Source organism: Apteryx mantelli, chromosome 14, assembly GCF_036417845.1.
Source record: "Apteryx mantelli isolate bAptMan1 chromosome 14, bAptMan1.hap1, whole genome shotgun sequence".
Taxonomy (NCBI): domain Eukaryota; kingdom Metazoa; phylum Chordata; class Aves; order Apterygiformes; family Apterygidae; genus Apteryx; species Apteryx mantelli.
The window spans coordinates 12,159,896-12,175,129 of NC_089991.1; the positions used below are offsets into that span (position 1 = coordinate 12,159,896).

Below are 15,234 nucleotides of genomic sequence, written 5' to 3' on the forward strand. Positions count from 1 at the left end.
AGCTGGCAGTAATTTGAGCACTTCTCCTATTGTCTGGGGAGGTGAGAGGTGGCTGAGAATAGATAAGAGTTAGCTAAGATGCTGCCAGTGACTGGGAAGGGATAAAAGCCTGCTACAGTTATTTCCTTTGGAGAGAATCTGTAACTTGCAGCTGTAAAAGCTGCTTCCTGGCAGCTGCTGTGGATAGGTGCAAGAACAAAAAAAGGCTGGGACCTCCCCGTGACAGTTAGGGACTTGTTCCCTGCACTTGCCCAGCCAGATTTCAAGGGACTCTTTTTTTATTATTATTAAAACACATGTGGAGCAGCAGCAAAACCTTTGACACAGGCTGGATGAGCAGTTGTCCAGCTCATTCTGAAGAGGCAGCAGCCACATAGCCAGGGAAGCTGGTGGTGCCGAGCGAGGGGGCAGCTGTACCAGTTGCCCCCAGTATGAACGAAACAGTCCGTCTCCAAAGCAGGAAAGGCAAAAACTTGTGGCGGGAGGCAGCAGAAAAGCTGGTATTTCACAGGTGCACACTGAGTGGCGAATAAGCAGCGGTCTACAGCGATGTGATTTAAGCAGAAAGATTTGTCTTCTGTAGCCAAAGGCTCCTTGGCACAAAAATCAGTCTAGCGTGGGAGGGTGTAAATGTCCAATGCTGTGCTAATTAATGGTTTGGGGGAGTGTCAGTGGGTTCCTTGCACCTCGGCACTTTGTCAGCAGCTCAGATGTAGCTGTGTGCGCTGGTGTTTTGGGTGCTGGCTGGCAGGTCGCCTTCTCCAGCTTTGGGCCCGTGACCAGTGCTGCAGGGGAGAGATGACGGCATGCATGTAGCCAGGAGTGGGGTCCGTGGCCCCAGACCCAAGCGTGGTCCTTCCCCCCCGCCCTGCCGAGTGGGGGAAACCAGCGTGATGCTGTAAAACACCCGTGGTCGCAGCCCGGCCTCGCGCATGGGGCCTGCCAGCTCCCTGGGGCCACCCGCTTTGCGGCACCGTGCTCCGGGGAGCGACGGCACCTTGCCAGGGCTGGCACCTTGGCTGCGCTAACAGGAGGATGCTGAAGCTGTGACGCCCTCGCTGAAGCATTTTGAGAGCCTGGCCGGAGCTGTCAGGGAGCGAGGGCTGCTGTAATGAGGTCACCGCTTTAAAGGGAGGAAAAAAAAGCGAGTGCTGTGCTGGGCAGGAGGATCCCGGCACAGAGGCGGCAGGAGCTGCGCGGCCGAGGGGAGCTGGACACCGGCAGTCCCGAGGCCAAGCCTGCTCCGGACCCCCTGCGTCCCGCTGGGACGGCGTTAGAGGGAGCCGCCACGCGTCCCCGTGTCCTGAGGGACCCCGTGCCGCCCCGGCAGCGGCCCTCCCTGCTTGCGGGCTCACAGCAGCTCCCGCACCGTGCCCAGTGTTCACCTCCCGCTTCGGTCCCATGGCGGCTGCGTCCCCGGGGTCGGGATTGCTGCAATCATTTACTCCGAGCCCAGCCGCTGGCCGCCAGCAGTTCCCCCAATGATGTGTGGGTGAGCTAGAGCATCTCCCCAGAAAACACAGCCGCTACTGACTCGCCACTGCCCTGGCTGGGCTGCTCCGGGTTTATCTCCCCGTGCTGTTGAAAACACCTGCCTTATTTCTGATCTAGGCTCGCCGAGGCAACTCTCTCTCGCTCTGTGCATTTTTGGGGCCAGCGTGGGGGCAGGCAGGGCTGCGTTCAGCTCTGAGTCGGGACGTGATTTGCACCGAATGACTTGTGCTCAGCTGCCGCCTTCTCGCACGAGTTATCCGGAGCTAGTCTCGCTCCAAGGGAGGCGACTCCACCAGTGCTGCAATTACAGCTGTAAAATTGCTGTGGGAGCAACTTAGTTGTACAGTTGAAGGGTTTAAATGGGGCAAATCTTGTGGGAGAGGTAATACCTTTCATTAGGCGGAGAAAACAAATTAGCTTTCGGGTACACAAGCCCTTCTTAACACTATTGTGACGGTTATTATCCCGTATTGGTGCTATTAGAAACGAGGACATTGCATTAGAGGGAAGCACGTTCTGCAAGTGTTTCGACCTGCTGGTAACTGCTCTCTGCTGACAAGTATTTGTTTAATGATATGTTGGAGCGAAAGCCAGCAGCAAGGACGAGCGCGGAGGGCGCTGCGAGTGCTGAGCACTGACTTGCGCTGGGCCACCTTGCCCGCGTGGCGCAGCCTGCAGGGAGCTGCTGCTGGCCTGGTGCCTGCCCACAAGGCAGGGGACAAGGACCTGGTGGAGATTTGTCCCCTCGTGGTTTTTAAGGACACCCCCAAATCCTCTCATCTCTATTTCAGACAGGGTCCTGACCAAAGGATGTTCCTAGACTCAGCCTCAGGTGCCCTCCCTGGTCCCCATGGGTGTCTCCTGGCCATGAGAGTTGCCCCAACGTGTTTGCAGAGGGTCAGGAGATCCTGCTGCTCCTGCCCACGCTGGAGGCAGCAATGTCCGTGAGGTTCCTGTGGGTGCGAACGCGACTGGTCATGTTGCCGGGGCCATGCGCTGTCTGCGGCGGGCTGTAGAGCCAGTTCTTCTGCTCCGAAAGTGGGACTGGGGAGGAGACCGCAACACTCAAATACCCAGAACCGCGGGCAGCAAGGCACCGAGGAGGCCACCTGCCCTCTCCCGCTCCAGGTAAGGCGCTTTCCTGCCCCCTTCGTGTCGCTGAGGGGATTTACAGCCTCGCTTATCAACTTCACGGGCTGCCGAGCAGAGCAGAAATGCGGGAGCACCTCCCGGGACAGCGGCTGCTCCGCACACCCGCTGGACGGAGACCCCTTCGTTGGGAAGGACGGCGGGAACGCCAGCCAGTCCTCCCCGGCGAGGCGGGAGCGGCACCAGTGTCGTGGCTTTAAGCCCGTTGTGCCTGGGGGGAAAGAAGGAAATCTGCGCTATCACGTTTGGTTCGGTTACGAATATGCAAATCCGCTTCGTTAGCCAGCATGGTCCCATGCACACCTCGCTTGGCTCGTCCTCAAAGAACAGCCGTGGCGGCGCAGCGAGGACCACAGCGCTGCTGCCCAGGCGTGCTGGTTTGTCCGCCCGAGCTTCAGCAGCCTGCTCGCCTGCAATGCCTTGGCGGCGGACGGGGTCACTGAGGCTCGGGAAGAGGAACAGGCAAAACGGGATCTGCCAGGCTGGCTTCGGAAAGCGTCGGCAGCGACCGTCTCGGCCAGCACCCAGAGCGGGCGCTGCGAGCGGCGTGCCGGGCCGCGGGAATCGGTGCCCTTTCTGGGGAATCTGCCGAGCTGGTCCCCGGGGACAGGGCTACCAGCAGGGTGGGAAATTCAAGGTGGCGTTTCTCAACGCGTGCTGGGGCGGTGTTGCCCCCTCGCAGGCCGGGCGGCTGCGGCTTTGGTCGGGTCGTCCATCTCGCAGCGCTAAGGCCGGTCCGTGTCCGTACGTACTCTGGGTAGGTCTGTGCCTTTCTATCTGCTCACCTCCAGGCAGCAAAGGCATAAGCCGGGGGCGTTCTTTTGTTCGTGTTTGATTATTTTTAGTGATTTTAGATTTAAAAAGTAATCATTTCAAATTAGTAGTTGCCCTTCTTAATTACGGAGATGAATTAGGTTACTATTCATTATTAATTAGATTTTAACTTTGCACTGATGACGCCTTCCATCAGCCACTCGGCGCGCTCCCGCCCTCCCCGGGAGCCGGGCTGCTCGCTGCCCTCCCCGAGCACCCTGCCCCTCCTCGCCGACGCTGCCTTCCGCCCCCCGGAGCAGCCCGGGGCTCTGCGTTGCGTTTAGAAAATACAAATCGCTGTTACCGGCGCGGGCACTACAACCAGCCCTTCTAAGAGCACAAATACCATCCACAGATCATGTCATCTTGTGGGCTTTAAAACACGACTCGTAAGCACTGACGCCCTGCCTCCATCCATCGGCGCTGGAGCAGAAGCTGTTTAATTACCGCCTCCGGAGGGGGAGGAATGACCCCGCTTCCCCCGCGCACGAAGCAGCCTCCTTTCCTAGAGCCTGCTTCCTTCCCTCGGCCGCAACTGGCAATTTTGCCATTTGTGTATGACGGCGAAGGTTTGACCTGCCTGTGCTATTGCTTGGACTTTGCTCCTGCTATTTTTAAAGAAAGCCGTCGTCTTTCCTTCAAGATTCTTTTTTTCCCCCATCTGGCGCCTTTTCAGGCCCTCAGTCAATGCTCCGAGGTTTCCTGCTGTTGCTCCCGGCTTCCTCTCGCCCTTGCTTGCTGCTGCCTCTGCCTCCCTCCCTGCCAGCCACCCTCTCCCCGAAGGAGGTCTCCTTTCTGCTGCGGCTTCCCGAGAGCCCCAGAGCTCCTTCTTCACCGATTTGCCCTCATTTCATTCAAAAGATTTCTGTAATTTTCACCCGCTCACAGCTGAGTTTGGAAGTGGGCTCTGAGGCACCTGTACCCCCGCGCACGTTTGCCCACCCACGTTTGCGCGTTGTCCCGTCTCCGGTCGCTTGGCTGATTTCTCTTTGTTGTAGGTGTGACGGTCTCGTGCCCGGGAGCCGGCGGCTGCTGCGAAATGTCGACGATCCTGAAATGTGAGTGTGCGGTGGGAGCCCCCGGGCTGTGGGGGGACAGGGACCCCCCTCGGTCGCTGCAGCAGGACCCAGCCGGGGGTCTGCACCTGCTGGCTGCTGCACGACAGCAACTAGCCTTGCTCTGTGCCCTGGTGTAGGGTTTGGACGGGAAGATAAAGACAACGGAGAGAGGGAAAAGGACAACGGAGAGAGGGAAAAGGACAAGGAGGAGGAGAAAGAAAAAGAGGAGAAAGAAAAAGAGGAGGACAAGAAGAAAAGGAAGAAGAAGAAGCAGGAAAAGGTAGGGGAATAATGGGATTTTCTGCAGATCAGCTGGTGAACCGCTTGCCAGAGGGCTGTCAGCCCCGAAGTCCCCAGCACCTTGCTCAGGATGAGCCTGGCGCTTCCCAAACCAGCCAACATGGGGGCCGTGCCGGAGAGCCCCGGTCCGAGCGTGCGCCTGGCCACGGGGCGCCCAGCACCCCGAGCACCGCTGCCGGCGTGGCGGGACGTGAGCGGCGCAGCGCTCCCAGGCGGCTGCCGCTCGGCACGGGGGGGACAGCCAGGCTCTGCAAGCTGTTAGGAAGCACCTGCCTGAACTGATTTACGTCCTGGCCGGGACAGGAAGCAGTGTGTGACTCCGGGTGACCCCCCACCTCCAGCAGCTGGTACCGCACCAGCCGCAGCCTAGAAATCGCACCATGCGCGTGCGTGGCTTTTCCACGCAGGGACGGCTTTCTTTGCTCCTGCTGTTCCCAGTTAATCCCCGCTCCTTTTCCTCCCATTTCAACCCCAACGGGACTGTGGCCAGCAACGCTGTGCCTGGCGGGGCGCACCGCGCGCAGCTGCAGAGGCCTCCGCAAAGCGACGGGCGCTCGCGGGGCCATGGCAGCCGGTGGCAATGGAGGCATGAAGGCTGCCTCTGCGACAGCCCCAAGACCCAGCGCCTCTGACTCCAGCTCTGGCCCCAAATGCAAACGGGATCCTGCGTGCCGGGGTGCCCGGTGAGGCTTGGCTGTCCCACTGTAACGTGTCCTTCCCTCTTCACCCCCGCAGGGAGACAGGGAGGCGGCGGGCAGGAGCAGCAGCAGCTCCGGCAGCGATTCGGAGGAGGTAACTCAACAACGAGCTCCCTGCTGGGTGATGGGCTTGAGCCTGGGCTCCTCGCTCCAGCCCCAGCCCGGGCTCCCCGCTCCAGCCTGGGCCACGACCTTCCGGCGGCAGGAGAGACCCCCTCTTCTCTGCGGTATCTCCTGCTTGCGGCCAGCCTGGGCAGTGAGCGGCACCCGAGAGAAAATCAGAGCACGTGTTTCTGGCTAGCCCGGGCTGCTTTGCTCTCCTCCTCCGGGCGTTCGCTGTGCTGGGCGCAGGCAGGGTTCAAGCCGCGTGCAGGGCGCCGCAGCGCGAGCTCGGCCTCCCTGGGCGCGCTGTGGGGTTTTGCGGGGCTGTGAAATGCTGGCACAGAGATCCCGGCTGGCATTCCCCGCTCCACAGCCCAGCTATCCCGTTGCGCGTGGATCCCCTAGGGTCTCTGTGCATTAACCCTCGTATGGGTGCTATTAATACCCAGAGGATGGGACACAAAACACCCAGCACCCCCCTTCACGCGGGGCTGCTTTTCTTTTCCCTCCTCCCCCAGGACCGTGGCAGCGACAAGGAGGATGAGAAGGAAGATGAAGATTAGCCTTTCCGTGCTGGAGTGACGGTGTGTGGCCTGAGCACGCCGGGGAGGGGGATGTAGGCAGCAGCGCGTCGCAGCGGGACCCGGGCCGCTTCCAGTCAAATAAAGGTGTTTTGGGTGCCAAAGAGAGATGCGGTTTATTCCTCCAGTGAGGCTGCGTCCCTGGTGCTCTCCATCCCCGCGGCAGGCCCTGCGCTCCGCCTGTCCGAGCAGCCGCCCGGCGCCCGGGCTGCGCTCAGCTGCTGCAGCCGCCCGCGACCCCCAATTTATCAAAAACGCAACAGAAGAAGCTGGGGGGGGGGGGAGCTCCGCTCCTCAGCCGCTGCCCGCGGGCGCGCTCAGGCGGAGGCTGGGCTCCTCCTGGGGCCGGAGCCGGGGAAAACGGGAAAAATGAGCCGTCACCGCCATCTACCGGGGCCGGGGCCGTGCGGCAGCAGGGCCCTTGTGTGAGGCTGCCTCGGCGCCTCAGGCCGCAGCGGGCGTAAGCGAAGGGCGGGCTGCGGGGTGCTGCGCGCGGGGTGCGAGTTGCAGGGCGCGGGGTGCAGGGCGCGGGGTGCTGGGCGCGGGGCGCAGGACGTGGGGTGCTGGGTGCGGGGTGCTGGGCGCGGGGTGCTGGGTGCGGGGTGCTGGGCGCGGGGTGCAGGGCGCGGGGTGCAGGACGTGGGGTGCTGGGTGCGGGGTGCTGGGCGCGGGGCGCAGGACGTGGGGTGCTGGGTGCGGGGTGCTGGGTGCGGGGTGCTGGGCGCGGGGTGCAGGGCGCGGGGTGCTGGGCGCGGGGTGCTGGGTGCGGGGTGCAGGGCGCGGGGTGCTGGGTGCGGGGTGCTGGGCGCGGGGTGCAGGGCGCGGGGTGCAGGACGCGCTGCCCTTCGTCGCTGGGACGGGCATCGCGCCGGGCCGTGAAGCGGCGTCTGCTCCCCTCCGCAAGCAGCGAGCGATGCCTCCGGGCGCCCCAACCCGCGCAGCCCGGGGTCCCCGGCCCCCCGCTCCGACTGCCTTTGCAGTCCGGCCCCGGCAGCAAGCAGGGCCCGCAGAGGAGGTTCGGTGCAGCGCCAGAACCTCGACTTGTTACGGATGCTGGCAGCACTGAAACAACCCAGATACTATTGCCGTAAATAAAAACTGCAAAGCAAACTTTAAGCAAGAGCTCTTGCCACTGCGTTGCTGCCTCGATTCGTTTTTTGGCAAGAGTCTAGGTGTTTTTAAGGGTATTTTGCTGAGCAAAGCGGGAAGGCAGAGCTTTGCTGTTGACACGTTTCAGACAAACTTCTGCTTAAAAGTCAGCGTCACGGAGGATTTTACTTGAAACCTCAGAACATGGCTTCAAGATATCGTTTTCATGGAACAAATGCAGTTCTTGTGTAATCACAGCAAGCGGCAGGAAAGATGCTGAGGAACGTTGGCCTAATTATCCAGCGCAGAGATTAAAGGGAAAACACAAAGCCAGAAAAAACAAGCAAACCCCAAAGCTGAACTGGGTTTCAATACATCGGTTTGGCTGCAGCAGGGGAACAGCAGTGAAGTGAGCAAGGACGCCTTCATGTAAAATACTGCTGTGCAGCCACCCCACGTCCCCTTCGGTGCCGCACACAGGACTCTTGTGCAAGGCACAACCTACTTCCAAACATGTTCTCGTTTTATAGCGCCCTTGGGCCAGACTCCCACAGGATGGAAAGTTGTGGGAATACATGAAAGGGGAGGCCCTGCCTTTGCTTTTTAAGTTAAAAGTTGGAAGCTTTTTAAGGGTGCTGTGCCAGGTCGTATTTTCTGAGATTGAACATGCCTGCAGATGCTCAGCCGGCGTGGAGAGGCGTTGCATCGCAGCGGGGTGAGCACCTGCTGTTCGGCTGATGGCGGGTATCTTGCCCGGGGACGAGCGAAGGAGCCAGGCTAAAACTGCGCTCTGCACCCGTGCCCAGCCGCCAGCTCCCCAAGCGGGCGACGCTACGTGCGGCTCATGCGGCCCCAGCACCTGGGTGTCCTCCGAGCCCGCGGGTGAGCGTGGGGCCGGGGCAGGCGTGCTGTTTGCTGCGTTTCACGGTCCTGCTTCAGGCCACTGCCCTGAGCTCTGCAGCTAGAAAACGGGCAGCCAGATCCCTGCGGCGCCAGAGCAAAATGCGAAATAAGCCCAGGGACTAGCTAACAGCCGAGCGCTCGCACCGGGAGCGGAGGGATTCGCCTCCCCGTGTCCTGCTCTTCGTCCCAGGTGCAGCTCTCTCCCCTTTTGTGTCCCCAGGCTGCCGCAGTTCAAACCGATGAGGTTTCCTCCGAAAGCTGCGGGCAGGAGTGATAACTGCCTCAAACCATCCGGAGCCCCGATTCTCCTTGCCTTTTGGCGCTGGCTTGCATCCAGGTGATGCAAACAAGCTTTGCGTCCGCCACGTGGGTTAGGGCTTTAAAAACACTTAGCGGAGGAGGCAAAAGGCGGGCAAAACCCTTGGCTTTGGGGGCTCCGGAGGATGCTCGGCTCTGCCACGGGGGCTGGCAGGGGGCCGGGCGCCCTCCGCGGGGCCGGGAGCCGTGGCACCCGCGCGAGGGGCACCCGGGAGCTTCCCCGGCGCCCGCCGGCAGGAGGGCGACCTTTATCGGGGTGTTCAACCGTGTAATTTGCTTGAAGTGCCGGCGAGGCCCGGCGTGGGGACGGAGCCGTGCCGGCAGCCCGTTGCGTAAGGCTTGCGGAGGGGTGGAGTAGGGAAACTGGCAGCCTTGGAGTTACTTAAGCCTTGTTTACATGCGTTTACTCCTCTTTATATAACAGCCTCGTCTTCTCCGGGAGCAGGAGGGCTTGCGCTGCCCCCGCTCACGCTGTCCCGGGGTCGCTGCAGCCGCCAGGAGCCTGGATGGCACCGCACAGCGCTCAGCTCGGAGGGGTGGAGAAGGAGCTGATTTCCATGCCATTTCATGCAGAAATGCCCCCGAGTGCAGTTATTTTATATAAATACTGACGATGCTGGAACAAAAAAGTTGGCTCTTTATTTTGATATGAAATTATTCATCTCGCATCCAGGGGCTGCATTCGGTAAACCTCAGTGTTTTATGACATAAACTGTCCTATTACGGAAACACATTTGCAAGCTTCTCTAAGGTAGAGATGAAAATGAAACCTTTCCTTGTTCCCAAGTGACCTTCTCTGTGGAAAATTTCAAGCCGTTTTTTTTTTTTTCATTCCACTAGAAAATGGAAACAGTTAGAAATCCTGACTTTCCCAGGAAAGCTGATTCCTGCAGCCCTGCTTATGACCTGCTAATTGCCACAGAGCACCAGGCAGAGATTTCCTATAAGCCAACTCTTCTATTTTTGAGCTAAATAATAAGAGCAAAACCAAAACAGAACATGCATCTTGCAACCAAATGGTGTTTTTGGAAGGTCAAATCTCTGCTTCCCCTTTTGCTTCCTGAAGAGCGCGCAGACTCTCTCTTCTCTACACTGAGTCCTTCTGCAACTTTCTCTCATTCTGAAAATCTGGAAATTCTGCTTTTTGCTATGCTGATTAGCACCTAAAAGTTATATCAGAGCTTTACTCACTGAACTGCTCGGGATTCATTTTCATAGGAATGATCCTGAAGCAGTAAATGCTACACTTTTTTACAACACCCTTTTCTCCCCTACAAGCCCCTTCTTCTAGGATTCCTGCATTTGTTCTTTCAGAAGAGCACAGATGGGTCTTCACTCCCAAAATGTAACCACAATACATTTATAAAATCCACAAAGAAACGGTGGCAGGCTGATCGTGAAGGCAAACTCGCAGTTTGCTCCAGGAGATTCGCCCGGGACAGGGTTCTGGGTGACAGATCTTCCCCGAGCTAATGACACTAACTGGACTCCTTTAAGGGCCGTGCCACCCGTCCGTGCGTGGTGGAGGCAAAGGCCACGCTGGCTCGGCAGCCTGGCGGCAGAGCACGCGATTCACCCGCAGGCCAAAGCGCGCAGAGAGGTGGCGGCAAACCGCGCGCAGAAAAGGCACCGCCAGGTACTCGTCCGCCCCCGGAGCCGGGCAGCTGTGCCGCTGCCGCAAGCCGGGCGGCCCACGATTTACGCTCCCCTTGCCCCAAACCCCCCCTAGTCCCTGTGCTTGGCGGGAAGGGGGGCAGCTCCGCACCGAAGCCCCCCGCATCGCTCCTCGAGTCTTCGAGGTGCTTCGCTCTCCCCCTTCCTCAGGTCTCGGCTGCAGTTTGGGTGGCTGGAAGAGGTTCCTGCTGGCCCTGCAAGAGCTCTTGTCCTTGCGCAAGAAGGACATCGAATTATCAGGCCAGACGTAGCGATAGAAATGCTGGAGTTGAAGGAAGAAGGACCAGGTTAGAGGAAGAGGAAGATATGCCCGTGAAAGCTCATCTGGGAAAAAAAGATCTGCGCAGAAGTAGACAACGGCAGAGAGAGGGGGAGCGACGAGCCGCCCCGCTGGGCAGCACGGCCTGGGGCAGCGTGCTGGTCCTGGCGGCTCTGGGCTGCTGGGCAGGGCATGTTCCCCGCAGGAGCACCCAGCCGTAGCCCCTCGCAGCCCTGCGCGCCCTCGCTGGGCACCGCCGCGCTCTGACGCCCCGACAGCCCCGCTGATCCCAGCAGAGTTGCTCCCAGATGGCGCCTGGTGAATTAGGAGCTGGGCTCCTCCGACATTTAGCACCCTCCTTTGACTCCTTCGGGCAGGGAATGAGCAGGACGAGCTGGGCACTGGACCAGACCCGGCCAGGGCAGGGTTAGAGGGTAGATAAGAGGGCAGGATAGAGACATCACTGCAGACGAGGGCCCTGCCATCCGCAGCCGCCCTGTCCCCTGCTCGTCCTCATTTGCAGTTTCCTCTGCGGTGCCTTTGACAGGTGGGTGGGAGCGAAACGGGAAAAGCAAAAAGGGAAGAGATGAGGGAGGCAGCACCTACTCTTCCTGCTGGGGCAAGGAGCCAAGAGCAAGGGCTGGCACGGGAGCGGGGCGGCGCAGCCTGGCGAGTCCCCACGCGGCAGTGACGGCGTCACCCCCGGCCGCGCTTGCTCAGGCATGCGGCTGTACAGTAGCTTGTGAACACCAAGATTTGGCTGAGCCCAGCGTAACAGCCGATTACAAACGAAACACAAGATGGTAGAGTTCCTGAACGGGCCCCACTCCCACATGCTCACCGGTCTCGCAGTGTTATCGGAGCAGCTGTTGCATTTCTCAGTCATACTCAGGCCATGGCTTGCCTGCTCGGGAACAGCAGGTGACAGGGCTGCAAGGCTGGGCTGGTACACCCTGTGCTCTGCGCGCCCACGGCGATGGAGGCTACCTGGCTCTCAGAGCAAAGAAATGCAAGCAACAGTGCTGAAACAGCTGGAATAGTTGCAGCTGCGTTTAGTGCAGGGATGAAGAGCACAACCGCATCACACTTGCTTCCAGGAACAACCCTCAAGGGGGAAGGTAAGTGGTTTTTCCAGGGTGTCTCGCAGGGGATGTGAGAGGCTTGCAGACTCCCTGTGGCTGGCCCAGGAGTGTCTCAGAGAAGCTATGAGCTCTCCTCATCTGGGAGAGGGACTGGGTGATGGGACCCCCACAAAGACACGGCCCTCACGTTGCCATGTTACCTGACACCAAACCCCTTGGAAGTGATGGAGCTTGCAGCAACATAGAAGTGGAATCATGTCCTGAGAGTGGGGCCCTATGGCTCTTCCATCTCTGACTACTTGGGTATGTCACCGGTGGCCACACGCAGCCTACTCACTTCTCGCAAGGAGAGGATGTTGACTTTGCCTCCCCTCCATGGGATCTCTTGCCAAAAGGGGATATTCGGCTGCCTTTGAAACACCGATGAAGCACCTGTGAAGCACTGAGGCAAGCTTATAGCATCCTTCACCGAAGATGACAGTCTCATCACCCATCCTGGTGCTACCCCACTGACAATGGGGACAAATCTGACCTTGCTTTTAGCTGTGCTCCCTTCTCAGAAGTGTGTGGCTCATACATGAACACCCATGGAAAAGGAGATCTCCAAGTATTTTATGTGGGACTTGCTCCCAAGACTGAGTGACAATGTTCTGCCAACCTCTTAGCCAAGGTGTTTGGCTCCAGAGAGTAAAATGAGCCAGATACTGATCTGGGTTCTCCCCCCTCATCTCTCCAGTTTCCAGGTCTTCAGGCATAAGCACAGTTACGTGAGCAATGAGATAACATTACATTTCAGCTCTGTGTCCAGCCAATCCATGTGATGATAGTCAACTCATTTCTCTAGGAATGACGTTGTCTCCAGCAAAGCCTGCATGACTCAGAAAGGAAAATATTAAAGTTTTCTTTAAAGGAAAATACTAAAGTTTTCTTTAGTTCCCTAACCCTCTTTACATCTGATCCTCCTTTCTGAGAGAGTCAGGGCTTCTGTGAGCTCTCAACCAGCTGAGTTTCAGGACTCAAAAATGACACCACGTAATTTATGTGCTTGCTCCCTGCCCAACGCCTAGTCAGCACAGCTCAGACCTCGAACACCGGACATCAAGGAGCAGTGAGGCAATCTGCTTGCACCTGTTGGAGAGAAAACCAGGCACAGGGCAGCTCCCTTGCTGGATACAGAGACCTGACCCTTCTGAAAGAGAAGGTGCTTATTATAAAAGACAAGCTGTGACTACAGACAAAACGTCTCCCGCATCACCTGCTTCCCCTTCCTTTTGCTTCATTTACCAGGACTGGCTTTGAACTGTATGTGGCAAATGGAGAAACCTAGTGGTTGAATATTATTTCAATAATATAATATTGATATATTACTGAAATATATATATATAATAGAGAAATATGATATAGAAATATATATAGATATAGAAATATTACAGTGCAAAGAAGGCAGAAATTCCAGGAAGCCGATGTGTTTGTTGACGTGCTGGGAGGGGTATGATGCAAATGACTCCCTGCATGTTATTTGCACGTACTGAAGAGTAAAAATAATTGGTTGGGCCAAGTCTTAAAGACAGTGGTTGCAGACAAGCCTGGATCCAGCCACGTCACTGCTAAAAGGGTGCTGTAAATGATGGGGGCAGGAGCAGGACTGCACAGACGCCGAGGCTGGATCTGGTCCTGGCTCTTTGCCTGGTCACCAAAGCAAACAACCAAACAACAACAACAGCAACAGCAAACAAAAGAAAACAGGGCCTTATCCTGTTCAGGCTGCACCTGCTCGTATAAATGTGTGCCCCTGTCAGCCCAGCCTGGCCCTTGCTGACGCATTTCTACTTCTGGTCTTTTGAAACAGGGAAAGTGGTTTGTCCCTCTGTGCAGCAGGACTTGCAGGTCCAGCGGAGGCTGCCGCCGCGGTGCACAGGCAGGCTGGTGGGAGGAGCAGGGATATCTGCCTGTAAAAGAGGGCATGACACTCGCGGTGTATATTCCTGTTTAGCAAGTGCTTGTGGTGCCTCTGAAGATATCCTAACAGCACTCAGGTCGCTTACGTCTGCACAGAGAAGGCAATGCCCACATGTAGGTGCTGTCACCTCTGTGTCACTCCTTAATCCCAAATGTGTCAAATATGAATGCCAACATTGGCAGCAAATATTTACTAAAACGGATCAAATTAATCACTGATATGAAATCACTGATTCCCATGATATGTTGCGCTGTTAACAAGCTGGACCACATTAACGAGGCTGTACAAGAGCCCAAACACAACCAGAGTGTGCGGATGAGAGCCACAGGAGGAAGAGCTGAATTCTATCGTAACGATACCTGGAATTCCCCACCCTAAACTGCCCCTGGGCTGCTTCCCACTTTAAAGTAATAGAAAAAAAAATCTATTGCGCTTTGCAAATAGTGGCTAAAGTCAATGTGATCTGTTCTGCATTATGCAAAACACGAAGTCCTCCTCTGGCCAGCCAAATGGTTCGCATTAAGCATTTAAAGCTTTCTTCTTTTTTTCTTTTTTCTTCCCCCCCCCCCCCCCAGTATATGCCGAGTCAGCACAAACACATCAGCAGCAAGCGAAAGTGTTCGGAGTTCAGAAATAGCTCAGCTCTCTATGGAATGAAGAAAACAAATCGTTCTTGCACTGGCAGTAATGAAGCCTGGCTTCCAATGGATTTGCGTGTCGTGGCTGATTGATTTTTAACTGCGTTATGCAAAGGCAGCAGCATGTCCTCACTGTTTACGAGGTGCTGGAGAACCCACACGTGCGAGGAGGCTTGCTCAGTGAGCCAGGAGGTGAAGAACAGAACAAGGCAGCTCCTCCAGGGAGCAGCCCAGTATCTCCCTGAGGATCTGGCTGGGGCAATGTAGGACATTACTCTCCTCACCCAACATTAACTCCCTGTGGCAGAGCGTTGCTGCTCCCAAGGTGAGCCACACAACCAGGTTATGGAGCACTCTTCATGCATGTCATTGCGAAGTCAGCCACGTTAGCTAAAATCACCCTCATTTTATGGCTCAGGGACCATAAATGTGTTCTTCTTGAACCCTCTGGGTGTCCTACAGCCTGTTTCCACCACAGCTGGGCAGGGAATCCGGGGTAACAGACTGGAGACAACTCCCTGGTGGCAATTGCACCTCCAGTACGCATGCACCACTGGCCCCAGGGAGGGTCCTAAATGCTCGCATGGAAAAGCAGAGGGCTGTGAAGTCTGGGGGCCCACAGTTCATGTCCTCTCTCAACCTGCAGCTTTGTGTTACCCTGGCTGTCCTGGTTCTAGCACTGGCAAGAACTAGAACATGAGAGGACTGGGTCTGGTGTAAATGAGCCTTGGACATCTGAGACATGCCCATGGGAGAACTCCTAGGGCAAGAGATGTGGCTGGCCCCTCTGGGAGGGTGGCTAAAGGTTGATCTGGCACTGAAGCAGATGGGGAAGCTGGAGAACGTCCCCCGCAGGGCAGCGTCCTGCACAGCCCCGCAATGCTCCCAGCGGCGACTGTAGTCCCTGGAGCTGCGCTCAGACACCATGAAGGGATCCAGCGCTGGGGAAGGAAGCCCTTGGGGCTGCGCTGCTAACCCGCGCTGGAGCTTTCACCACTCTGAAGGGATGATTTAAAGACACTGAGCAAATTGTGAGTCCTCCAAAGGCCACAGAAAATATTTACTTTTCAAGCTTTTGAAACTATTCGTGACCTGTTTAATGAAATCATAGCAGAT

At 57.3% G+C, this 15,234-nt stretch overlaps 1 protein-coding gene and 1 long non-coding RNA gene across 7 annotated transcripts; both read left to right on the top strand.

Moving 5' to 3' along the window:
- The first annotated feature begins 2,265 nt into the window (after positions 1-2,265).
- On the top strand, positions 2,266-6,286 carry LOC106493612 (high mobility group nucleosome-binding domain-containing protein 5-like). Of its 4 annotated transcripts, none has more exons than XM_067304995.1 (5): positions 2,266-2,622; positions 4,455-4,514; positions 4,652-4,794; positions 5,550-5,606; positions 6,133-6,286. In XM_067304995.1, the coding sequence occupies exons 2-5, from the start codon at positions 4,496-4,498 to the stop codon at positions 6,175-6,177; spliced, it is 264 nt and encodes an 87-aa protein (XP_067161096.1). In that variant the 5' UTR covers positions 2,266-2,622; positions 4,455-4,495; the 3' UTR covers positions 6,178-6,286. The 4 variants fall into 4 exon arrangements, with proteins under 4 accessions (XP_067161096.1, XP_067161094.1, XP_067161093.1 ...); XM_067304993.1 differs by lacking the exon at positions 2,266-2,622 and adding an exon at positions 3,620-3,845; XM_067304992.1 differs by lacking the exon at positions 2,266-2,622 and adding an exon at positions 3,853-4,025.
- A 306-nt stretch (positions 6,287-6,592) lies between these two features.
- On the top strand, positions 6,593-9,105 carry LOC136993346 (uncharacterized). Of its 3 annotated transcripts, XR_010885642.1 has the most exons (4): positions 6,593-6,655; positions 7,433-7,999; positions 8,408-8,524; positions 8,930-9,105. It is a non-coding gene; the product is annotated as an uncharacterized lncRNA (long non-coding RNA). The 3 variants fall into 3 exon arrangements; XR_010885641.1 differs by lacking the exon at positions 6,593-6,655 and having other exon boundaries at positions 7,067-8,166; XR_010885640.1 differs by lacking the exon at positions 6,593-6,655 and having other exon boundaries at positions 7,067-7,999.
- The last annotated feature ends 6,129 nt before the right edge of the window (positions 9,106-15,234 follow it).